General features: G+C 37.1%; 1 protein-coding gene and 1 long non-coding RNA gene across 5 annotated transcripts in view; one reads left to right on the plus strand and one right to left on the minus strand.

Moving 5' to 3' along the window:
- Positions 1 to 26,691, plus strand: part of LOC309504277 — a 503,575-nt gene that overhangs the window by 76,719 nt on the left and 400,165 nt on the right. The gene's annotated exons all lie outside the window — the stretch shown is intronic.
- mid2 (midline 2) overlaps positions 1 to 26,691 on the minus strand; it is a 154,699-nt gene that overhangs the window by 4,271 nt on the left and 123,737 nt on the right. For all 4 annotated transcript variants that reach the window (XM_082177273.1, XM_082177272.1, XM_082177274.1 and 1 more), the window contains 6 exons: positions 20,731 to 20,838; positions 17,075 to 17,223; positions 15,906 to 16,033; positions 15,611 to 15,754; positions 9,050 to 9,211; positions 1,832 to 2,039 (listed from right to left, as the gene is read on the minus strand). In XM_082177273.1, the coding sequence (XP_082033399.1) occupies positions 1,832 to 2,039; positions 9,050 to 9,211; positions 15,611 to 15,754; positions 15,906 to 16,033; positions 17,075 to 17,223; positions 20,731 to 20,838 (899 nt within the window). The remainder of the gene's footprint in view (positions 1 to 1,831; positions 2,040 to 9,049; positions 9,212 to 15,610; positions 15,755 to 15,905; positions 16,034 to 17,074; positions 17,224 to 20,730; positions 20,839 to 26,691) is intronic.

Below are 26,691 nucleotides of genomic sequence, written 5' to 3' on the forward strand. Positions count from 1 at the left end.
ACAATTAGTATTGGAAGCATTTCAAATATTTCAGTATCGATCTGTGTGAACAAATCTATATTTTTAACAACACTACGGTGCACTTAGTTTATTATTTCAGATCCCTTTTTAAAAGACTACAATTTAAAAAAATTATATAATACATAAAATTCAAGCCACCGCCAAAGTGGCTAGTAGGAGTGACTGTGTTACACACCACTACAGAAATCCACCCGCATTTGGCGGGTGTTAATGTCAAGCCCTGACGGCATTAGTTCAAGAAAACAACTTGGATATGAGCGAGAGTAAGCGTGTAGTGTAATCGTGCAGAGTGAGTTAAGAGGGGCAAATGAATGGCTTGCAATCAGCCTTCTCCTGAAAAGAGTTTGCTTGCAAGAAGCAGAAATCTGCCTTTATGTGCCGCACATACAGTGGATCCAAGTGTCGTTCACTCTGATGTGCATAATAACACCAAATAATACAAATAAAAAAACACAAAATGTTTGGATTGCAGCAAACATGTACCCTGGAAATCCAGAATTCCCGCGAGAGCACAAGTTGAATTTGCTCAGCAAGTCACTCTGGCATTGAGTAATGATGCTCATTAAATATGCCCCTGTAGCCGAGCTGCACCAATCATATCGGTTTATCTGATATGAGGCGAGCTAAACAGATGATAACAGCGCTGCAACGTCAAAGTCATCAGTAAACATTGCAAGATGGCTATGGATGAACACCAGTGTTTTGAAACGGCTTTGGTTGCTACAATGAACGAGTTAGACTTGGCTTTTTATCTAAAAGAAGAACAGAAGATGGCGCTCGAATTGTTCCTTTGCAAGAAGGATGTTTTTGCTGTTTTGCCGACCGGATACGGCAAGAGTCTAATCTACCAGTTAGCTCCAATGGTAGCTAAGTGTATGGGGCTCAGCGAAAACCCACTGGTGACTCTGGATACGTCACCCCGTGTATTGTTGTGATTGGTCGTAGTGTTATCCAATTGCGTGCAGTAAGATTTTCAAATGCATGCTTGGTGCCGCCCCTCGAGTTGGGGGCGATTTTCATTACTCAATGCCAGACCCTTAATCTTTCGGATTTGGGTCTGGGTTTCCAGGCTAGCAAACATGCACATTGTGAAAGCTTTCTTAGTAGTACACTTTATATGTTTTTTATTTACTTTTGTATAGGGGACACCTTCTGTGTAGGGGACCCAGGTTCCCATATCTTAACTTAATATTTAATTGTTTTTAATACACCAAGTGAAAATTTCACTGAAACTGACAGTCAGTGATTGGTAGGGATGTCTCAAAGACAAATACCTTATTTAGAATACAAAAACAATAATACAAATAATGTTACTGAATGTTCTAACAAAAAATTATTTGTAAGAACGATTGTACAACAGGCACAAGGTGAAAATTATGACGCAACGGTGAGTCTGTGAAGTCAGTCTGATTAAAGTGTGAACTTTATGAATAAAAATTAGCTAGGTGTGATTTTTAAGTTCAAATTGGATGGGCACAATGTACTCTTTTTACTGTGCATGTCTCGGTAATCTGAATTTGCCCAGAGGAACATTAAATTAAGATATTATATTATACATATTCCACTTGCCTGTTAACATTTTTAATGCCTTATATAGTGTGCTTAAGGAGAGGACAGAGTAAGTTTCAGGCTTATAAAATATTTGTTTGTTATATTGTTATATTTGTAATATTTGTTATATTGTTTGTTTATAGCAAAATGATCTATGGAAAGTGTTAATCGACTGGAGCGGGATACAAGTACAACAGAAACTTCCTATTAAGTTAATAGTTACATGTGTTACAAGCCTGTAAAATTTGAAATCACTTACCATGTGGAGGCTCCCAGTAAAACCTCCCAGTAATGGCAGCCACTGTCGATGAAGACGTTGCCAGCGGCACCGTAGGATCCGGTTCCACTGAACCGTTCCGGAGTGTGACTCTTCTTTAGGGAGCTTTCATCCTTCTCCATGGTCAGACAGTCATTGGAGAGGCGCAGCTTCTTATGGGCCGTTTTGGGGTCCAGTTTGAAAGGCTGACCTGAGGAGCAGAGAGGATAGAGATTGGTGAGGAGAAACTCTCACTGGTCTGCTGGGATTTCCCAATTCATGAAATTTGTTAAATGTCAGTTTTAGCTCTTCTGGTTAATTAAGAGATGAGCGGTTGTGATAAAAGGCACAGTGTGTGTGCGAGAGTGAAAGACAGACTGAATCAAGTATATGATTTGAGTTTTATATTTCTTGAAAAGAAGAGGTGACCCCGCAGACCCGACATTTAACTTTGGCACGTCTAAATCTTCCCATCCCCAGCGTAATGACTTACAATGCAGGAAAACAATCAGCTGTCACTGTGTCCCTGCCCACAAACCAATCATCTCAACCCAGAGTGAGGTTTACTGCACCCAGATATGAAATGTTCTGGCAACATGCTGCTGGAAGCCAATTACATTAACACGCTCTTGTCTTTGAACTGCTTATCGCTGTGAGCGCAGCCATTCTCAACACTCATGCAGTCATGCCATTTTACAGCATGTGTTTGAGGGCACTAGGAAAAGCGATGCAGATGTGCACACACACACACACACACACACACACACACACACACACACACACACACACACACACACACACACACACACACACACACACACACACACACACACACGCTACAAGCGAGAATCCCATGAAATGCTTATTGCCTTCTATATAAAACTGATTACTCTTTTAAGACAAAAAGGAGTAAAATGGCATAATTGTGCAGAGCAGGTGTCTGAACAGGTGTCTTTATTGTATCATTTTTATTTAAAACGAGTACTAAATCTTAAACTACTACAAATTATACTGAACATTGGATTTTCTTTTTGGAATATTCCATGTTCTTTGCAAACCTAAGCCGTGCTGCCATGTTCATTTTTAGAGAGAAGAGAGAAGCAGTGCTGCCTTTTTTTTTTCTTCCTGGCAACCCTTCCAAAAAAGCCATACTAGTCCCCTCTTTTTCTTATTTTTTAATGTTAACTGAGGCCTGTAGAGTCTGAGGTGTAGCTCTTCGGTGTTTTGCGATTTCTCTGAGCATTGCACGATCTGACCTTGTGGTGAATTTGCTGGGACGTCCACTCCTAGAAAGATTGGCAACTGTCTTGAATGTTTTACACTTGTGAAAACTTACCGTAGAATAATGTACTTCAAATGGTTTGGAAATGGCCTTGTAATCCTTGCTAAATTGATGGGCAGCAACAATTGCTTCACTAAGATCATTGCTATGTCTTTCCTCCTTGGCATTGTGTTAACACCATAGGTTAACACACACCTGAATGCTCTAGACCAGCAAACTGCCAAAAATTCTGCTTTTATAAAGTTGGTCACCCTTACTGATGATCAAAGACATTGACTGCTACTTACCCTCTCAATTCCTATGGAAGCAGTAAATGGTGAACTTAAGTTTTTCACATATGGATTTTCCATTTTAGCCTAGTTTTTGTTAAATAAATAATGACATGTAATCTGTTATGTGTTGTTGGTCATCTAAGGTTGTCTTTACCTAATTTTAAGACCTGCCAAGGACGATGATTTCTTATTATGTCCTTATATATAAAACCATAGATTTCAAAATGTGTACTTTCTTTTTCACGACGGTGTATATATACATATATATGAGCAAAAATGAGGGGCGCTGAGTGAGAGCAACTAGATTTATGACAGCTGCAGTCAGACGCTGACACCTGTCACATATATTCAAAGGTTTATTTGTAATGCACTAAATGTGACAACAACATAATTTGCAGTGTCAGCTGGGGCCATGACATTAAAGAGTGTATTGCAGTGTTTTTCAGAACCTTAAATGAGATAGTTTTCACTTCAGTTTTCATTTTATATACTTATACATATATATATATACATACATACACATTACACACTACACACAGTGTGACCTCACTTTTGGCTGTGCTCCTGCTCTTGGGATGTGCTTTCTGCAGGGGAGGGCTGACTGCTGACAGCTTGAGTGATGTCTATGCTGTGCAGGATGAGTAAATATTATTCCGAGATCTTTTAACAACAAATAAACATGGCTGCCCTTGGGGCTGCTTGTCATGTGATATTTCTCATATTGGCTTTATGTACGGTCACCAGCCATGGCAGTTCTGACTAAACAGAAGAGGCCTCCTATAGGAAAACAGCTGTGACTCTACACACACACACACAAACAAACAAACACACACTCGCTTATTTAGTGTTTCTGTCATTCAAAATTCTTCCTTCACAGGGCAGAGTAAACATGACATTAAAACTAGTCTTCTGGAAAAATTGAAAAAACTTGAGCTGCCACTTGTTATTTTGCATAATGAAGTAAAAAAAAGAAAAAGAAAAAAAGAAGGGAATTACCAAAATGTTACATTATGCTTAAAATATCCTGCCTTCCTCAAAGGTATACTTGTGAGCTACAACTCCTACAATTCCTGTCCGCATGGATTCCAACTGAAATAACTTGATTTCTCCTACGAAAATTCACCAAAAAAAACAGTAAATGTGGCCACATGTTACATTTCAGTCTTTTATGGATAGAAAGTCACAGTACGTTTGAACACTACATGGAATGGCCATCGAAATGGACCATAATCTGGAATAATGATGTCATTAAGAAAGCAGAAGAGAGAACACAAGAAGAAAGAGGGTCCATTTGAGGAATAAAAAATAGATCAGTGGGAATGTAGAGTGAAGGACCGAGTGTCCAGACTCGAGTTTGTATGCAGACCCCTGCTGCTGCCTGTATTATAGATCTCAGCAACCCCTTTTGAACATATTATCTCATCCAAAGTTCAGCTGGAAAAAAACGAACTTTCATTTCAACACAACTTGCAAAGAGCCATTTGATGTCTTCCCGTTGTTGCTCTGTAAGCCTGCATGGCTGCGCTTCAGGAACAGTCACGTAGACCCTGGTGATGGACTGGGGGATGGAGAAGCAGGAGCAGGGATGGTAAATAAGAGGAAGGATGACTGCAGTGGATGGAGCACACACATAAACACACTGCTTCTATTCTATTTATTTCACATGGTTTTTCAGGGTTTCTTTTGGTGTACGTCCAAATTCCGAATAATCAAGTAAATAAAATGATATATATACATGCAAAAGTCTTAGCATGTTAGTATTTTTTTAGCTCTGATCTCACCATCATCGAGTCCATCTGGGATTACATGAAGAATCAGAGACAGACTAAATCGAGAAGAACTGCTGGAACTATATTAACTTCAATTAACTAAATCAAATAAATATTTGCCGTGACCACCCTTTGCGTTTAAAACAGCTTTTCCCCCAGGTACACTTGCACATAGTTTTTGAGGTAGCTTTGCAGGAAGCTTTCTTCAAGCGTCTTGGAGACATTGCAGCAGTTCTTCTGGATTTAGTCTGTCTCAGTTTTTTCAGTTTCTTCATGTAATCACAGAAAGACTCGAATGATGGTGAGATCAATTTTGCTTCTATGCTTTTTGTAATGTCTATTTGTAATGCTTTTCTCTTTTAACACAGCCACAATTGATGTGCAATTAATTCGATTAATCGGCAAATCATGTAATTAATCAGATGAAAATTTCAAATGCTTGACAGCCCTGATATATAAAAATATATAATAAATTATATGTATTATATTTTATTTTATTTTATTTAATGTAGTTACTAGATTATCAGAAATAAATATTACATGGTTTAACAAATAAAACATTTTAGATTGCATTTCCAGCTAAATATGTACTGTTACTGTGATAGCCTCTATATTATATAGAAAATCTCAACTTGATTTGTTTTTATTTTGTCACAAATTATAACTATATTATCGGCCAGCTCTTTATATGTACAAAAGTTGGATATATAAATATGTCCAAATTTATCAGCACACAATATACACGTGTAGGGTGACAAACTATATATCTCAACTGCATGATTGCTTGTATCATTGCAAAAACTATATTGTTGCCTAGCTCTAATCAGCTAATTGTGAATATAGGGCAAGAAGATATTAAGATATTATAAACATTGTGATTTTCTGTAAAGCTGAAACAATGTGTATTGTGAAAAGCACTATACAAATAAATTTGACTTGAACTGACATATCATTACTTATACAAGATATAACCACACAGTCCACTTGCCTAATTAATATTAAATAATTACATTAAACATTAAGAATGCTGCATTTTAAGCTAAAGCAATCCTGATTTTTGGCCTTTGTACATATCAGAATCGAGTGGCCCTGTGATACGATCAATTCTACATCATCTCTGCCTTTGCAAATTACAGTCGCCACTTAAAGGCTTCTGAGAAATTAATTGTAGATGATCAAGCTTGCGCTCTAGGATTCAACTGGGGGTTGAGCACGCTCTCACTCTGAATTCCTGAATCAAACAGGAAGTGATTATGTAAATGTCTTTAAATAGCATTTCTCTTGAGACGGGGGGAGGTGTCTGGACTTTCACGGTCGAGTAGGCATGGCAAGCATGCGTGTGCCAGAGAAAACGTGAAACATAGAATTGGCCCAAAGACAGTTTCCTTCTTTATATAGGCAGATGGACAGAAGGCACAGCTGTGGAAAACGACTTTCTTTGATGATGCAAGGGTTAAAATGTCTTCTATGGTGAATACAATAAACAGCAAGCCTTACATTTCCTACTTAAAATTTCAATGCTACCATACTACAAAGAGAGAAAGTTCTACTTTGGCTAGGCTTCCCAAAGCATTTAGTAGAAAAAAAGTGCTTAGTCTCAAACGGCACATTTCCCAATTGCAGCATTATCTAAGAAGCACATAATGTTCAAAAGTTTGGGATCAGTAAGACTTTTTAAAGGAATAATTTAACTTTTATTCCGCAAGGATGCACTCAAATAAATGCCATTCTTTGAAACTTTCTATTCATCAAAGAAAACTGAAAAAAAAAAGGTATCAAGGTTTCCACAAAAATAATAAGTAGCACAACTGTTTTCTTGTTTCTTGAGCACCAAATTAGAATATCAGAATGATTTCTGAAGGATCATGGGACACTGAAGACTGGAGTAATGATGCTAAAAAATTCAGCTTTGATATCTGATAAATAAAATACATTTTAAAAAGGTATTAAAATAGAAATGTTAAAATTTTAAGAATATTTCACAATATTACTGTTTCACTGTATTTTTGATCAAATAAATGCTATCTTTGTCAGCACAAGAGACATTCAAAAATATTATCCACACAAAATATTTAATGGTAGTTAAGTTGTACTTAATAATGAGCAATTAATGTGCCAAGTTAGGAAACAGATGATCATAAAATAACATTCATCTTTAGTTTAGATGATCGTACGATCCTATGCATTATGGGAAAAAGCCTTTCTCTCTTGGAAACTCAAAAACAACACACAAATATTTATGTGTGTGAATGCAACATATACTGTACGCTTTCCTACATTTTCATAGGACAGGCTTTCACAGCACAATACAGTCACCGGAGCTTTGTATGTGTCTGGGGGAAAATTACATTTAATGGCACACCTGTCTAAAATAGCATTATTACAGTGACAAAAAAGACTGTTGGTTGGTGAGTGATAGAAGAGAGAGAGAGAGAGAGAGAGAGAGAGAGAGAGAGAGAGAGAGAGAGAGAGAGAGAGAGAGAGGGAGAGAGAGATACACTGCTGCAGTATTCTCACAGAAGCTTGAAGAACCATGAGAAAGGAGCGGATCAAGAGGTAGAAACAGACAATGAAAATGAGTGAGAGAGGAATGTTTGCCGTTTCCTCTAGACATTCCTGTATTTCTCTTTCAAACTCTCTCCACAAGGCCACTGAGAGCCTCTGATGCAATAACCCATCTGAATGCTGTCACCTGCTGCCCTGTCTCTTGATTGAGTTTGCTGTGAGAAGGCTGGGTAACGTCTGACAGCTTAGGTGAGGGACCTGGGCTTTCCCAGATCTCTCTATCTCTCACACACAGCGGTTCGACACCAAAGCAACTGATGGTTCCCATTATTTGCATGCTCGGGTGCTAGTCGCAGATAGAACACCGATAAAGGCATTTAGCGGTTGAGTATGACAGAGCTGCTGCACTTACACTGATGTACCACCACCATATCTACTAGGACTCTGGATATAAGACCTAAGAGGTGCTGAAGGGTGTGTTAGGCCTGATTTATCGCTCAAATTATCAATAATTTGAGATAATTTATGTCAGTTCATACAGTAACTCTCCCCTACAAATATCCTGTAATAATTGGGGTTCAGAGGGAATATTTCCATTTGATTTTTTTTTTTTTGCAAATCTTGAGTACATGTGTACAATAAAAGCTAATTTTATGTTTGCGTTTTGTACATCTGGAGTTTTTTTTTATCGTTTTTTGGTTAAATGCCTGAAATAAGGTCTGTGGTTAAAACAAGCTCATGATGTTTTATTTCATGTTTTATTCTACAACATAATAAAACATCAGTAATACCTCCCTCATGATTTTTTAAAAGCTTTTATGTAGATTGTACTCAACTCATCTATTCACTAGTCCACTTTTACAGCCTGGTGTGTTTATATTTTTGCTCTTGCAAACTATTCTAACTCAAACTGTCCAACTTGTAGATTTTAAATAAACACTGAAAGAGTTATCAGAAGTTTGATGGTGGGGATGCTGAAGTCATGTGATTGTGGTGTAGTCTGTTTACAGCCAAACTTTATCTTTTTATTTCTGCTGATTGTATTTAGGCTTCAAAATTCATAGAAGTTGTGATCATTTTTGCACATTATCATACGTGTAAGAATCATAAACTTTTGTCAGTGACAGAGCTCATTTTCTGCAATAATCCAAAATGTTCAAAAGAATTTGAACAAGGGTGATGATAACTTCCGGGTTGCCTACAAAAATACATCATCCCTGCAGTGCTAGATATTTCTGAGTAAATGTTGACTCAATGTTGTGTAAAATAAATGCTAATTTTGGGGATATATAATTCATAATACTTTCTAGATACTGACACCAGCTATTGAAAAAGCCATATCGATTGACCACTAGCATGAGGTTTATTGATCCTTGCATCGCACTGGACTTACTGTTGGTTTTGAGGCGAGCAGGTTCACTGTTTCTGCTGCCTGCCTGGTTGATAGCCTTGACGAAAAAGATGTAACGGGTGCCACTCTGCAGGCCATGGACTGTGTAGTGATTCTGCTTGATATTGGGCACAATCATCCAGCTATCTACAGAGTTATACAGACCTGCAAGGCAAGAGAAAGAGCACAACATTAATGACAGATGTCGGTGCAATAATTGCCACGTGCAAATAAATATTTGAACGCATTGTGATTCTAAAAAGGGAATGGTACATATGAAGTTCATTATTCGAGGCATGTCTATTTCTGTTTGATGTGAAAAAGAAACAGATCCTTCGGATGAGACGTTAAACCGAGGTCCTGACTCTCTGTGGTCGTTAAAAATCCCAGGATGTCCTTCGGAAAAAGAGTAGGGGTGTAACCCCGGCATCCTGGCCAAATTTGCCCATTGGCCTCTATCCATCATTGACTCTTAATCATCCCTATATATACTGATTGGCTTCATCCTCTTCACCAATAAGATGGTATATGGTGGGCGTTCTGGGGCAATATGGCTGCCGTCGCATCATCCAGGTGGATGCTGCACATTGGTGGTGGTTGAGGAGAAGTAAAAGCGCTTTGAGTACCTAGAAAAGCGCTATATAAATGTAATGCATTATTATTATAAAACACATATAGCACACGTTCGGAGAGAGACTCAGGATGTTTGCCTCAGGCAAATAGAGATGCCCCCCAGCCCGTCTCTCATGGTGATCCATTTGCCCAGAATGCCTTTAGGAAACATCAACACTTCCATTAAAACCACTGGCATTGCCACTCAAGGTATGCCAAACGTGTGCCAGACAAATATCGGCAAGTACTTAACACAAGTACATGACACTGTAACTTCAGTTTCCACAGTGCCAACAGATCAATTATTATCCTTCAGTTGTGACTATATTCACAATACAGCACCTTACAGTACCTCACAGTTATTTTCTTTATGAAATAATTATAATAGTAACAATATTAATACAAAATTATAATGATGATAATCCATCTAGCTTATATTAATAATAATAATATCAAATAGATTTAAATTATTAAAATATATTTATATAATTTACAATAACAATAACAACAACAATATATTTAGCCACTGGCCAGCCTGCTTTCTAGATCAGTATTAGCAATTTATAAAAATCCATATCGTTCAACCATTAAAGAAAACAGCTTTCAGCTGGTAAAAATATCCCTTTCGCAAAGACATTTACTGCATCATTCAGCTGAATGTAAATCACATGTCTAATGAATTGTTGCCTGCTTATACATGTAATTCCACATTATATCTGTAAGTATGCAAGTAAATGATCACTGGATAAAAAAGAAAACAAAGCTTGTAAAGTATTAACCATTTTCTTCCAGCCTCTGCATGTCACTAATATTTTTTCATGAGCAAAAAAGTAATTTGATCCATGTCCATAACAAAAAGGCGTTTGATGTTGTTGTTTGATGAATCGAATTAGAATAACAGACTACAATATGCTGCTTACATTGTAAATTCTCCGCTGTTGCTTGACATTCAGAGGGAGAGAGACTTCAAAAGAGGTTCAGATGAAGGTATGTGTCACTGGCTAAAAAAAAGCAGTGTGAATAGGGATCCTAGACTGTACAAGTGAGTGAGTATGTGTGTGTGTGTGTGTGCTGGCAGATGAAAGGGAGCCAAAACACAAGACTGGAACGAGCTGCTCCCAATACTGTCGGCAAATCTAAACTAGACTTTTATGTTTCTATTGTGTGCGTGCATGTGTGTGTTTCCATGACCGTGCATGTGTTTAGATGTCACCGATGCCAATGGGACATGTAGTTAAGAATTAATCCTAGTGCATTACGAGTATGCATGAGCATGTGATATGATTCCACATGAACGCATTTTCCTACACCCAGAAAAAACATACGGTCACATTCACTTCAACAATGTCCCACTTCTCATCGGTGGCCACTGTGGACTGTGTCTTCATTTCACATTCTTGGGCAGCTCTCCAATGCCCAGCTTATGAATATCTTAAGGTACAAAGACCTAGGCTTTGGCAGTAACCGCTGTGAAATAATAACGCCCCAAAAAGCAACCGAAACCCTGCAGCAAGATCCACTGTCTTACGACGGCGAACGGCATCAAGCAAACATAATATGACACCTAATCAATGCCTGGCTGACCAGTCCTGTGATTATCTGTGCTTCGAAATTCACTTCAGATATAAGATGAGCAATATCCACCACCAGGGATAAATCATAGAAGTAGGACAGGAATATTGGGAATATTGTGAGAATGTCACAGAGGTGTGCATCAACCAGAAAGCTGCGTTCAACTTGAAGCATGATATTTAAGCAACAAGGTAAGATACATCTTCAAGAGTAGATTTACATCCTTTCTAAATCATAAACATTGTGAAAACAGCTGAAAGTCATTCCAAAATCTGACAGGGAAGATTTAGTGATATATAAAACCATTGCACAAATGGTCTAACTTTTCCTAAAGGTGCAGTACTGGACCAACACATTGTGAGGAAGATAAAACTTGATTCTGTATACCTTCTATACTGATGCTGGCCTTCTAAACACATTAGTTTGACCTCAAATAAGCAAACAATATTATTATATACAAATTAGAATAGATTTTATAGGTCTTTTTCCTTACATGTCAGAGCTGATTGCAGTTTCTTCATCAAAACCAATTCATATGAGCTCCACAATCAACAATACTTACCTCTGAGAATGAATAAACATATATTTGACAGCTAAAGGTCACCATCTGTCTGCAGCGGCACTAAACCCATTACCAGACCAGAATACAATAGAATGAAATATGAAATATGTGCAATCTAGAAATGTAGATAAAAGATCAGGACTGGACAAAACCGTTTTGGTGATTATTGACATCCACTGTATATAGACAATATAATATATACATTATATATTGTATATATTAGTGCGGCCAAGCTGATTAATCACACCTAACAAAAGTGTGTATTTATATAATATATGTTTGTGTTCATATATATATATATATATATATATATATATATATATATATATATATATATATATATATATATGTACTGTATATACTTAAATCTCAAAATATATTCTTTTGTGTTGCACAGAAGTATGCATCCCTTTAATTTCTGATGAACTGATATTACATACATGCTGTAAAAAATTGAAAATACTATTTCAGTCCTACTTTAAAATGTCATGTTTATTTCAATGTTACTTGCCATAACTTAGTAATTACTTGCTGTTTCTTTTGTGAAATTTACTAGCAATTTCTGAGTGAAAACTGTTTCAAAGTAAATCCTACCCATTTTTTTTTTCCAGTGTAGTAGCTGACTGTTAATACAAGCTCTCTTACGGTCAACACACTCCGACTGCTCTCTGCGTGGGTTTGTCTATACACAAGATTTCTCTGTTTTTTCAAGGTTGCAGAGCACATTGAGCGTATGTTTTGTGAGGACATGCATAATCAAATGAATGAGTTTTGCAGGAAAACAGACAGAATCAGATGACCATAAGTCATTTGTTAGACTGGTTTGACCTCATTGCTGTTTGCAACAACTGTCAGCTTTACAGTTGTTCGACCACATGTTTTCTGGCCCTCGTAACATCCACGTCTCTTCCGTTTTCTATAAACTACCCATGAGTCATGGCACGCATCCCTGAGCTAGAGGTGCACACGTCAGATTAGGTGATGTGGCCCGTTTCCTCCGCAAGGACAGCGGCATTTGCATACTGTTTGCCGCAGGTTAGCATGCCAGTCCGGTGGCTTGTCTCACTATCAATCAATGTCACAATGAGAGCGGAGCAAAGAGCATTAGCTCGTGTCAGATCTCATCAGGGCTGATGCCAGGCCAGTGCCCTCACTTTCCCAGGCCAGATGATAAACCTTAGCCGCTCTTTCAACAGCACCTCGAACGACTCTCTTCCCAAATGAAAGAGCAAAGAAGCGTTCCTGCTTTTAAATCTATTTTACAGTTAGTTTTGTCCGATGCATATGAATTCTAGGCATGTTTAATTGATCACGAAAGGTTGGCTTTCCAGTCATGGCAGCTGTGCAATTACACATATTGGACTCAAGTGCATTGCAGGGGAAAAGTATTGATTTTTACATAGCACATGACTGTTATTTTGTATGTCAAAAGAACGCTGCTGGCGTGCATACTGACGGATCACAATAAATGATCGTTATGAAAAAGATCCTCCATGTTATCCAGCCTAAGCCCTTGAATTTGATGCTTTTACTGAAGGCTTGCGAAATGTAATACACTTTTGCTAAAGGGAACATAAAAGAAGCCATCAATTTCACTGGCCTGCAAACATGAAAAACAATAACAAAACAATATAAAAATATGATTCCATTAAAAATGCCTTGAAACTACACGTGATTGACGCTCCCCACAGAAGGAAATCCTTCTAAAGCTGATAAATCTTGAATGGGGGCCGGAGTATGTTTCGAAGCCACTTTTCCTTATTTGGCCAATGGCTGAGAAAATGCATGAGCAAAGGCTCACATTTCTTCTCATGGGAGTGAAGAGTACGCATCTAAGAATTGGAGCATTTAGGCATCCGCATTCGAAGACGCAATGCTGTAAAAAGGTCTGGGAAGAAAGCATTGCTCTCCATTTCTGCGTCTGTTTGTCTGTATCCTCTAAGGAGCCTGCGGTAGCTCTGTGGATGTTCCTGGGCTTCTAAACTATCAGCGGTTGAAATGAATATACTGTTATTTACCGAAGCGGGGCTGAATGGGAACTGAGGAGCAGGTTTACGAGCGAGAGAAGAAAATGCTGTCTCTTTACTGTCCAGTATGCCTGTCAGAGTGCTTCACTGGCCTTCAAGCAATTAAACAACTCTTCACTCCACACATATGTAAAATCTAGACTTCATACTTTTATTTACAAGTGCATAAAAAGATATGGGGGAACATGTATGTGTTAAAAAAAAATGCTATGATTCCTTTGGAATTCTATGGGTGTATAGAAGTAGTTTTGGCGCTTCAAAATAATGCAAAATATAATGCAAGACTGCTTGACTCCCTGTGCCAATGGATTGACGAAGTCAACAGTTGGATGTGTCAAAACTTTCTTCAATTAAACAAAGACAAAACTGAAGTCATTGCGTTTGGAAACAAAGATGAAGTTCTCAAGGTGAACGCATACCTTCACTCTAGGGGTCAAACAACTAAAAATCAAGTCAAGAATCTTGGTGTGACACTAGAGTCAGACCTTAGTTTCAGTAGTCATGTCAAAGCAATAACTAAATCAGCATACTATCATCTCAAAAATATTGCAAGAATTAGATGCTTTGTTTCCAGACAAGACTTAGAGAAACTTGTGCATGCTTTCATCACCAGCAGGGTGGATTATTGTAATGGACTCCTCACTGGCCTTCCCAAAAAGACCATAAGACAGTTGCAGCTCATACAGAACGCTGCCGCCAGGATTCTGAGCAGAACCAGGAAATATGAACATATCACACCAGTCCTCAGGTCTTTACACTGGCTCCCAGTTAGATTTAGGATTGATTTTAAAGTATTATTACTGGTATATAAATCATTCAATGGCCTAGGACCTCAATACATTGCAGATATGCTCACTGAATATAAACCCAACAGATCACTCAGATCATTAGGATCATATCAGCTAGAAATACCATGGGTTCACTCTAAGCATGGCGAGTCCTTGCCTTGCCTTACTGTTGAAAATACTTTTTTTTATTAAAACTTTTATTCAGAAAGAACATTAAATTGATCAAAAGTGACAATCGATTTCAAAAAAAAAAAAATTTTTTATCAAAGAATCCTGAAAAAATAGTTTTAACATTATTAATAATAATAAATGTTTCTTGAGCATCAAATCTGCATATTAGAATGATTTCTGAAGGATCATGTGACACTGAAGTCTGGACTAATGTCATTACAGGAATAAATTACATTTTAAAATACATTTAAATAGAAAAAAAAGAAATTGTATATTTTATTGTAATTTTGATCATTGAATGATTGAATAATTGAATAAATGTAGCCTTGGTGAGCATACAGGAATTCTTTAAAAAACAAAAAATGCTTACAGATCCCACACTTCTGCAAGGTAGTGTATATATATATATATATATACACACACACACACACACACACACACACACACACACACACACACACACACACACACACACACACACACACATATATATATATACATACACACACACACACACACACACACATATATATATATATATATATATATACATATACACACACACACACATATATATATATAAAATAAATTGAAATTAAGTAAATAAAAAAACAGTCACATACATGTTTTCTATAATATTTAGGCTATAATGTTTTTTCTTTACAAAAGTTGCAAAATGTTCCTATTCAGCCTTTGTAAAGTCACTTGATGATACTAGAAGCTCTAATGTAAAGGTTGTGTGTAGAAGCAAAAGAAGTTGAAAAGTATAAATGCGGGATTGATGGTAAAAGAGTGAGATCCTGTGCTGTGTAAGGCATGTATTTAGACTCACTGATGAAGTTGGTCTGGCCAGTGTAGATGGTATACTGAAGCTCATAGGAGGTGACGCTGAATTCATCTTCAGAAGTCCAGTGCACTGTAATGGTGTCATGAGAGGCTGTGCAGAGCTCTTCACGTATAGAGGGAGGGTTGGGTGCTGGAAAAGAAGGCAAGCGTCAAGACAGGACGTATTGATTTGGTTCCGCCAAGGATGGCTGATGTAATTCTGGCCATGTATTCATTAACTTTGCACTAGATACAAGGAAAACACTCGTTGAAGGTGGTTTCAGATTTCTCACTGATTTTACCTGTCAAGTAATCCAGTCCTTCCAGGATTTTCTTTTCTCTGGAGAAATCAAGGGCAAAATTGTCAAAAGCCTGGTTCAGATTGACATCTGGGATGAGGACCTGGGAGGAGGCGGTGGCCATGGCAACTCTGGGTGGAAAGAGGCACTGGCAATTAATTTATAAATGTTTCTATTTACAACAGTCTATTTACAGACAGTAAGGCTGGATGTGATTTCACCCAAAGTGACAGAATTATAAACAGCATCTGGCAGCACTCAAATGCAGAGAAATGTGTGTGAAGACAGTACAGTTAGTAGGGATACCTAAAACCACAGAAATTTTAAGGTTCTTGATTTTAAAAAAAAGAATTCTACAGCAAACAAAAATGCTATTGACCACACTCCTTGGTTTACACTGCCTGTTTAAATATTAATAATAAATATAGTAATAATAACAAATATATATATATATATATATATATATATATATATATATATATATATATATATATATATATATATATATATATATATATATATATATATAACATTACATATAAAGTAAACAGTCACAAATGCAGAACAACAACAAAATTATAAAGAGAAGTAAGCAGTTTTTTTTCTTCTTTTTTTGTCAAAATTGTTTTTTTTATATTAATACTCAGGTTATCAGGTTTATTATGCTGCATTTACACTGTCTAATGCGCAGATATGTCAAACTGTTTACATGCATTGCTCACCAAGACAGTTATTTTTACCAAGAAGTGCATTTGACTGTTCTCACACACTGTTGTATCACCGTAAGGCATGTGCGCTTGAACGCATGCAAGCATTTGAAAGCTGTCAGTCGAGACTCAATATCCTAACAGTCAGTATTGCAAAAAGCCAGAAAGGCATTTGGAGAGGTGATGATCAGGCTTATAATAGCAAAGGTTTGATAGATGGCACCAAAAACCCCCCAAAAAACAGTTTTGTAAAAAGCATGACACCACAAAGTCTTTCTCCACACCTGATGCTGCACAAATGTTGTTAAATATTGAGTCCTGAAGGCATATTTTGTATTATTGTGAATATAAGCCACAAGCAACAGAGCTGAAAGGAGGGGGTGGCACCAGGAAATGTAGCTGAAAGTTGCCGTCACGCTGGCAGTGGTAAGAAATGCTGGTGTGTGTGTGTGTGTGCAGTCTCACCTCTCAGCCACATTCCTGGCCGTCTGGAGGAAGCGGGCGTGGTCATTCTCCTTCAGGCTGTGCTCAGCCTGTGTGATGAGGGCACTCGAGCGCTCCAGGCACTGTCTGCAGTTCGCAATCTGCTGAGCCAACTTCCTCAACTTCATCACCTAAACCCAACACACAAGCCTATTACAATCTATTCACAGTGTTATATGAGAGATAAATGTGTGGGGCTGTTATCGCAACTTGCTAAGCTATTAATATTGCATATGTTTACGTTCTCCAAGATGTTTGAAAAATAATAAACCCTAATGGAGCTTTTTTTTTTTTTAAATCAAAAACTCATTGTCGCCCCTTGGCTCATCATCAGAGCTAAATGAGCACTTTGCTTTGTTTGCTTTTTTGTGTAATTACAGCAGAGAAACAATAAAGTGATGGATTCTAATCCTCTAATTCTTAAAAAAACATAGAACACTCTTTAAAGACTCACTGAATTAGCACTGTTAAAAACGTCCGAAAGGAAAATCTAATGCATTTTTCATGCTGTATTGGACGTCTGTAAAAATTGGCCAAATTCAGACCGCTGTACAAAGAATCTAATTTAATGTTGAAATAGCTTTAAATGTTTAATATTTCTAGTGTCTAGCTGGGTAGCTTTTCAGATTTTCCCTGTCCTTGTATAAAATTCATCTCTCTGCATTAATATAGAATTTAACTAATGTGTGGTCACAGGTCAGCTTATTTCGGCTACTTTACAAGGACTTCAAATGTGGCTTATCCAATTAGAATAGACTAATATTAGATTCACTGTGTTTCTGAATGTGCTTAGTTTGCACTGATCCAGGCCTACTGTATCATACAGTTATACTACCGTTAAAAAATGTGGGGTTGGAAAGATTTTTTTTAATGTTTCTGAAAATGTCTTGAATATGAAATCATTGCTGGTTTGGTGCTTAAGAAACATTTCTATTATTATCAATTTTAAAAAAGCAGTTGTGCTACTTAATATTTTTGTGGAAACTGTGATACTTTTTTTCAGGATTCTTTGACGAATATTGTAAGTTGATAATTTTATTTTTTTATTTTACAAGATTAATGTCTTTACTGTTAATCAATTGAATGCATCCTTGCTGACAAAAAGTATTATTATATAAAAAAAAATAATGAAATGACTGGGCCCACACTTTTTTAATAGTAGTATAAGAATATATATTTGGTTTGTGTCCATCAAGATTAATTACAAAAATAAATTAATCAAATGTAATGTTGTGCATTTGATCTGCAAAGCATTTATAATTCTCTAGATTTTCCGAAAATAGGCAATACTACATCCCATGCTTCATTATGAAACATACTGACTTGAATTAACAGAAAAAATAAAAGAATTTCCAGCTAAATAAAGCAATCGTATATACACCACTGCCATAATATAATATATTCAAAAGCATGAAATAAGATTTTGCTCATACCGCCCACATTACCTGACCACAGATTCACTATGAATCAGCTTTTACTCATATAACCGCATGTTTCATGTGCGTATTCATATTTTCTTTCGTATATAGGCCTATATTTTCTTTTGCGAGAGAATGAGAGACATTAGCTCTGCTTCCTCAATAAGCCAGTTAAATCGGTTAAGCAGGATCTAGCCTATGTCACAGTATAATTCAATAGAGGAATGATATGTTTGACACGAAGGAATCATTGGAAGCATTCAGATAAATCAAGAAATTAGGAGAGAAGAAAACGTTGCTCTGTGCCGAAGTGGATTGCATTAGATCAAATCCGAATTTGACCGCATTTCTTAAAGACAGCTTCAAATGATTCGCTTTGATCAGATGGTTTACTGCCAAAAAGTTTCAGAATTTCAAGACGGCATTAAAGAAATTGGACTGCATCAGAAAAATAAATAGAAAATCATTCAAAAACAAACCAGTAACAAACCAGGCTGAACAGCTAAAGCCTTAGATCAAATCTTAATCTTTGCATCTGGGTTTATGATTCCAAAAGCCTCCTTAATACTAGAGTTACAGGCACTTTGTGCTGGAGCTGCATTACTGATGTTTGCAAAAGGCCAGACATAATCTCATGTTGCAGGCTGTGCATGTCAACTGCCGCGCGAGAGTACATCACTGAAGGCCTTACGTAGACACTTCTGATGGAGATTACTGCATTTGTCTGGGACTCTCACATCACACTACCCTAAAACAGAGAAACACAGGCCTGTCTCGTAGCTCAAATCCCTACTTGATAAGAGTGTGAATTCAAGCTGTCAAGATAAAGTGCTTGTGTGCTGCATGCTCACTGTCAAACACAAAACACTACACACAGATGAACTGGAGCACAAAATCTGACTCTTCAGTTTTGGAAGAAAGCATTTTCCTACTGTAAAGTATATGCTTATGAAATATTTGTTCAAATTTATTTTACAGTACATTTATTTTTACTGCATACACACACACACACACACACACACACACACACACACACACACACACACACACACACACACACACACACACACACACACACACACACACACACACACACACAGTTTAGCATTAGTTATATTCGTAAGTGTCTATTTTTTAGTGTCCCGGAGGAGAACAGTGCTGTCCAGTGTACTGGCCTGCTGTTTATGTTTTTGCTGGTGAAGATTATCGAGGCCCGGTTTCTGTTACACAAGGGAAGCTTCTTAAGTGATGCCACATGGCCAGGGTCTGCTTCAACCAGCCAAGCTTCCTGTCATAACTTCAACAATCCTGTTCAAGTTGCATCTTTACACTTCACTGCAACCTCACTCGACGGCCACCTCACTTTGGCCTGTGGACTTTCTGACAAGATCTCTACAGCCACAACTGATGTCCTCACAACCATATTATTACTCATCTGCACCGGCTTAACCTTAACACACGTTTAAAAAGGGGAGTTTTTAATTCACACAGGGAAAATATGCTGTGATTTCCTCAGCTTTTTCTCCATCTTGTCATCAGACACATCACCAATCTCTCCGCACAGCGTAGGGTCCAACAGAGCCTGACAGTCTCTCTCTTGCTGTAACAGGGGTAGTGACATGTTCTGAAAGATGTGTTAGAAATGTCAACTCTGTATTTGTGCGCCGTGTGACATATTGTCGAGAATCGAATTCAAATAGGTTTCTCTAAGTGAGTGAAGGCTTGAGCTCTGAAAATCTGTTTCTCTGCCATGTGTGTTTTAAAGGAAACATTCACCAAAAAATGAAGTCTGTCATCATTATTTACCCACTCTCAAGTCATTCCAAACCTGTATGACTTTCGTTCTTCTGTAGAAGATATTTGGAGGAATGTTTCAACTGTTTTGTCCATACAATGAAAGTCAAAAGGGTACAAAAAAACACTGGGCTCCCACTGACATTCATTATTTGGACAACAAACAAACGAAAATTTTTATACAAAAACACTGAAACATTTTTCAAAATATCTTCTTGAATGAGTAATTAAATGATGAAATTTCCATTTTTAGGTGAAAATGAAATAAGCTAAAAAGTTTTAGCTTCCACCTTGATATTTATAAATTGAAAAGCAAATCGAAAACCTTCTTAAATATGACCCAAGTGCGAGATACAAGTCTGACTTAAAATTACAATTCTGGCCGCCCTAATCTGTCTCGGTGGTGCAAATAGAGAGAAACTGTACCTTGGATTCTTTGATCTTGACAGCAATGACCTGTTTCCTCTGGCGAATTATCTCCACCAATTCATCACACTCCTCCACCAGCTTGGCTTCATGCATGGCTGTGTTCACCTGCAGATAAGAGCAAAGAGTTGCATAAAGAAATACAATGGCACTTAATCAGTTCACTGGAATAATTAAGTTTCCCCAGCGTCTCTGCTTCAGTTTATGCAAAATGTCCTGTCTGGAGTGATGTGGACCATGTCATTACGGAAAGGAGACATTTCAGACATTCCTTCCTCAGATCATCCCTGTAAGTAATTACACAAGGTAGTGATATCCCATCAAAAATCCATCACAGTACTACCCAATCCATACACACAGATTATTATTCAAGATTGATCCACTTCATTTGTGTTTATCACACACGCACACACTTAAATAAACAGATAATAAAACAATTAATTCACACCATTCTTTATTACTGTCATGGCTTCGATCCCATTTAAAATGATAATTTTCACAGGACAGCCCATATGTGCAGTCAATAAATTCATCAAACATAGTAGAGATGAACCACTATGAACATTTTGGCCAATACCGATAACCGATAATTTCTTTATGTTTGAAAGCCGATAACCGATATATTGGCCGATAAATCTAAATCCAAATTTTTATGTAATTTCTGAGAGCCTGATTACAAAAACAAAAGTCTCACCATTAAAAGCCAAGTCCCAAACACAGAATTATAATGATGGTCTCATATTAATTGTATGTAGTCTATATGACAGACTTTCTGCACATGTTGAAATTATATAGGAAATAATCCATTATTTATCGGCTTTGATATATCAGACAAATTTTCTTATTAGGCCGATAACAATAACATTAAAAACTAACTGATATCGTCCGATACCGATATGGTGGCTGATATATTGTGCATCCCTAAAACATATGCATCATTATAGTCAGAAAAATGCTAACTTTAAGTCAAAATGCCCAATTTAACACCCATTCAGTCTATCCGCCAATGAAAGATTGGTATTTTGCACAAAGTTGAGCATTTATTATATTTTAGATGATTCGCTGTCATCGATCCCACAAAGCCTGGTACAATTCTATCGCTCAGCTGATCTAGAGAATAGAATAGAATAAAAAAAGCCAGAGGACACATATAGTTTGTCTGAAGCACAGCAACCTTCTCTCCCTATCCACCACTATCTCTGCGCGTTCTGGCTCAGTGGACGAGTGCAGTGATGGATGTCTCCTGCTGTTGATGTGTTCCTTATCAGACCTCTTAGCACATCGTCCTTCCACTGGGGATTAAATACATCCCCATAGCTTTTCTAGGGACTATAAAGGACTCTTCTGAGGTTGGTAGGGAAGTGATGTGTGACCCCACTTTACAGTGGCGCCCTCACCCTACTGGCCTGTAGTAAGTCAGCAAAGACCCTGAAGGCTGACTCGACTCGCACTTTGACAGACACATGCTGACACCTATAAAGCGTGGTGCTGCGCACATACACTTTGTTTACGCATTTAGACTGGCCTGGACTGGATTAATGTTTATTGGACACTCAGGAAAGACTGTATCATTGTGGATTGGGGTCTAGTATCCCCCCCCCCCCCCCCCCCCCCAAAAAAAAAAGAGTCTGCAATCCCTTACAAACACTTATGCTGAGTCTTAAAGGGAGTTTAACATGGATTTTATTTAAAAACCTAATATGTTGAAAATGTTGTTAAGTTGCAAAATGGTCCCGATGAAGCAAGCTAGGGTATTCAAAACTACATTAGACTACTACATAAAAGTAAATGCAATGTAAATGTAGTTTTGAATACCCTAGCTTGCGCCATTGGGACCATTTTACCAACTTAACATAGTGCCTTTGTGACATTGTGCAATGTAGGCCACATAATAAACTAGACTTGCATATCCTGAAGGAAAACCAGTGCTTGAAATGCTGAAAAAGTTTAGAAGTAATATGGTAGTTTGAAAAGTTATACATCTGAATCCAGACAAAGAAAGGGAAAGGTGGTGAGATGTAAAGTAAAACACAATATTGAGGGATAAATAAATGTGAGAAAGAAGACAAATAACAATTCAGTACACAGATATTATCATGATGTAATCTTTTTTGGATAAATTATAAATATGTATCAAGCAGTGTCAAAATGTAGATAAAAAATCCATTAAATCTCTACAATTATATATATATATATATATATATATATATATATATATATATATATATATATATATAATGTCAGTGTCAGGCGGAAACCTCGTGTCTCCATATTTCATCCTTTTTTTGTTTTTATAAATCATTAAAAGTAGTCTGTGGGTTTTGCAAATATTTAACCAATAAAAAGTATTAAAAAGAGCTTGTAACCCTATTGGATCCTCATACTGTCATACATACATATGAAAAAATAAATAATATAAAAAAAGTTTCAAAACTATATTGCAGGTATTTGCAGACTTAATCCAGAATATTGTAGCTATTTTAGCAATATCAATATCCTTGCTTTACAAAAAACAAAACAAAAAAAAAAAACTAAAAAAAAACTACTTTTAAACCAAGATACATTTACCTGAGAAGCAAAACTGAGTTATACAATAATAAAACAAGACAAAATTGTCTACTGAGTAAGAAAACCATTTTTGCAGTATTTAATTCCACAAGCACAGGCTGTGGGGAATTAATTTATTTTTGTGCACATTTAACCGTAAAAAGATTCAAGAATGCCTGCACATATTTACTTAAGTTATTTTTGGATTAAGCCCGGATGATAATGTGCACTGCATGTAATGACTGCCACAAGACTCATTATTGACGAAGCTCATCAATTCCTGACCTTTATCTCTTCATATTGCCACATCCTTAATCTGCTAATCCACAGGGCGGGAAAGACACTGGCCGCTATAAAAAGGTTGTTAATGAGCTCCAGCGGTTCAGTTTGGGTACATAAACAATCTAAAGTGCTGTTGAACAGATGCCACTGAGCAGAGGTCTGTTTTTTGTGGCAGCTCTGATTACTGTGTATCTTTCCCATATGCTGACAGATGGGGCAGGTCTGAGTGCTCTAAGTGCACGGCTGTACAAGGCGCTCCTATGGGGCCTGTCTCATCACCGGAGAGTCCAAGTGGCCCTGTTAAAAATGGATGAGGGAGAGGCATATGCATCACAGCATGGCGGCCCTCACCACATTGGTGCACACATGTACACTCGGTGGAACAGCAACAAAACAAAGTGTCCCTTTGCACCACAGGGCTAATAACCCACAATGGCCCAGAGAGAGCACCTGAAATGTCAAGCAAGGGACTGATGGAGTCCAGGCTTCAAATCACCAAAGCTAAAATGGAAATTCCCAATTGAAAGTGCAAAGTTCCCCAGACACCTTCAGTCCCCTGACAGCATCCCTCATGAGTTATTTATACAAGGACTCTCTTAGGACATTTCCTAAAACACTTTGTCTAATGGAATCCATAGAAAACTTTGCCATATATGCTATGTTTCATATAACGCGTACAAAGACGGCTGTAAGCATCACTGCAGATGTTCCTCTCATACAACACAAATGCCGAAGGGTCAATTTGATGTGTGTTTTCATCTGGATAACATAATTTGTAGAGAGTTTGCATCTGCAATACATTGCATTCATTCACTGTTTAATGCTGGTTTAACTATACTCAAGCAGATGTTTTTGTGTGAATCTGCTTTGAGATTTTCTGATGTTAGCAGATGTTACCCTTAAAATAGAAAGTGATGCATTCCAGATGATGCCCTTATTGACAGACATCTTTAGGGCCATACCCAGCTATATACTCTAGGGGAAAGTTACGGTATTCAAAGTAATGATGTGTGTTCAATACACATTGACTCAAGTCAAATTTTTATACAAGTTTAAACTAACAACTGAAAACTGCTTATGAGGCTGAATATGCTGCTTAACTTGAATGAACCACATCAAAAACCAGACAGCTTCCTGCGTCTCTCATATGGGCTGTCCTGTTAAAATGATTGACAGGCAGAAAGCATCTCTTCAAGAAAGCAAGTCTTTTGGTTGGCTAAATTGGGTAATTGGGGCTTTTTTTAAATTTTATTATTACATAAATAATTTATAGCACATTCACATTATATTATCAGCATATGTGGCAAAATGTTAATTACCATGGAAGATAATTCTGATTTGTATGCTTTTTGGGTCTCAGTTTGGCCACTGTAATGCACTTACAATTGAAACTCAACTATAGCAGCATTACAAGGGATTTAAAGAAATAAACAGAAATAAATGGAAATTTTCTTTCTTCTTACTTTCTTCTGTGGAACAAAAAAGAGGATATTTTGAAGAATGTTTCAAATGTCTTTGTACATTTAATGAAAGTCAATGGGATTAAAAAAAACCAACAACAGCAAAAATAAAAATGTACCTTACTGATCTCCATTGTAAGGACATAAAACAACATTGATTTCTCATAATAGTTTCTTTTGAGTTCCACTGAAAAAAATAAAAATAAATCAAAGGTTTGGAGCGACGGTGAGTAAATGATGACAGAATTTTTATTCTAATCAGAAATGTGAAACTTGTATTTTTTGTTAAAGCAGTTACATAAATCATTTAATAAAAATAATTTGAGAAGTAAAGGTGTTTAAATGGTCCGTTTTAAGGTATGGATAGAACTGAAATGAATAAACTATGTACTTTATCATGACTACAAGAGTAAAGAGCAAAATAGCATAATTTAACTGGCTGCTTGAGAAGTAAAACTCTAGATGTTGCATTTTGATGCACATTTTCTGTTCATGCCAGTTCATATATAAATTCAAAGGAAGAACGAAGTTCACAGCTGAGGAATTTGGGGTCAAACCTTCAGCATTTAATCTCCAAGACATTTAATTTGCAGTGTCCCTGAAATCTTCTTTAACATTATCACACCTCATTCAATCCTCAATAATTTACTGTGCCTTTCAAATAAATATGATACAGCAGGCCTGGCCTTCAAGAGACTTCTGAAGATTGACAAGCTGTTCAATGATTATTCTTACAACAGTCAGGCCTGAATAATGGATCTAGACTTTAATAATTACGTCGAAAAATCACACAGAATGCAGTTAAACCTTTTTTTGGATTGGTTTAACGGTTTTAAATCACCTTACATGTAGCTGGGGATTTACTGCAGAAAGCTGTTTTTAAATGCTTCAAACTGTACGCCCTTTTCCACACTAACTCACTCACCTGAGTTGTGATCTACATTGTTTGTGTGCTCAAAGCAGCCGGTGCTATGCACAGATTTTTTATGTGCGGTTCAGCTGAGGTCAGAGACGTGATACGCATGCAGTCCCCCTGGGGTTCAACAAGACGGATTCAGCTAATGAAGTAACAATGTCTTGTCACCTGCTTTCTTTTCTCAAACGGCAAGGACAACCATCCTGACAGAGTCATTAAAAAGGATGCTCACATTTGAATTTCCCTTGTGCCTGATGTCTTAGTGCTGATCTTGAGTCATATTTGGAGTAAGAACAACTTCCTCAGCCGATGTTCAAGGTGACATCAAGCAAAGGCCTAAATATATCCCTGGTGCCTTGTTTGTCTTGCATTTAATAAGCTTTGATTCAAAGATAAATACTAATTGACATTCAAAAGAACCGTTTATCATGTGTGCTGATGTGTATGCATAAATATGCCACATCACTACCAAACAGCAGCTACAAATATAGACTTTATGCACCAGAGAACAAGTGCGCAGCCTTTTTTTTGTGTTTGAACTTCCATTTTTGCTGTAGCTCTATATATTTCTATGACATCGCTGTCAAAGAGTAATTAGCTGGTGATGTGTATTTACTTATTGTAGAGTTAACGAAAGTTATCATGAGCATTGTAATGTTTGAGGCGGATGTCATAAGAAATGTCAGTAGACTGAGAAGATTTTAAAACGAGAGGTTGATTCAAAAATCCGTAAGATATTACCTTCATGCTGTGGAA

The sequence above is a fragment of the Leuciscus leuciscus genome (genome assembly GCF_965113295.1).
Source record: "Leuciscus leuciscus genome assembly, chromosome: 8".
Taxonomy (NCBI): domain Eukaryota; kingdom Metazoa; phylum Chordata; class Actinopteri; order Cypriniformes; family Leuciscidae; genus Leuciscus; species Leuciscus leuciscus.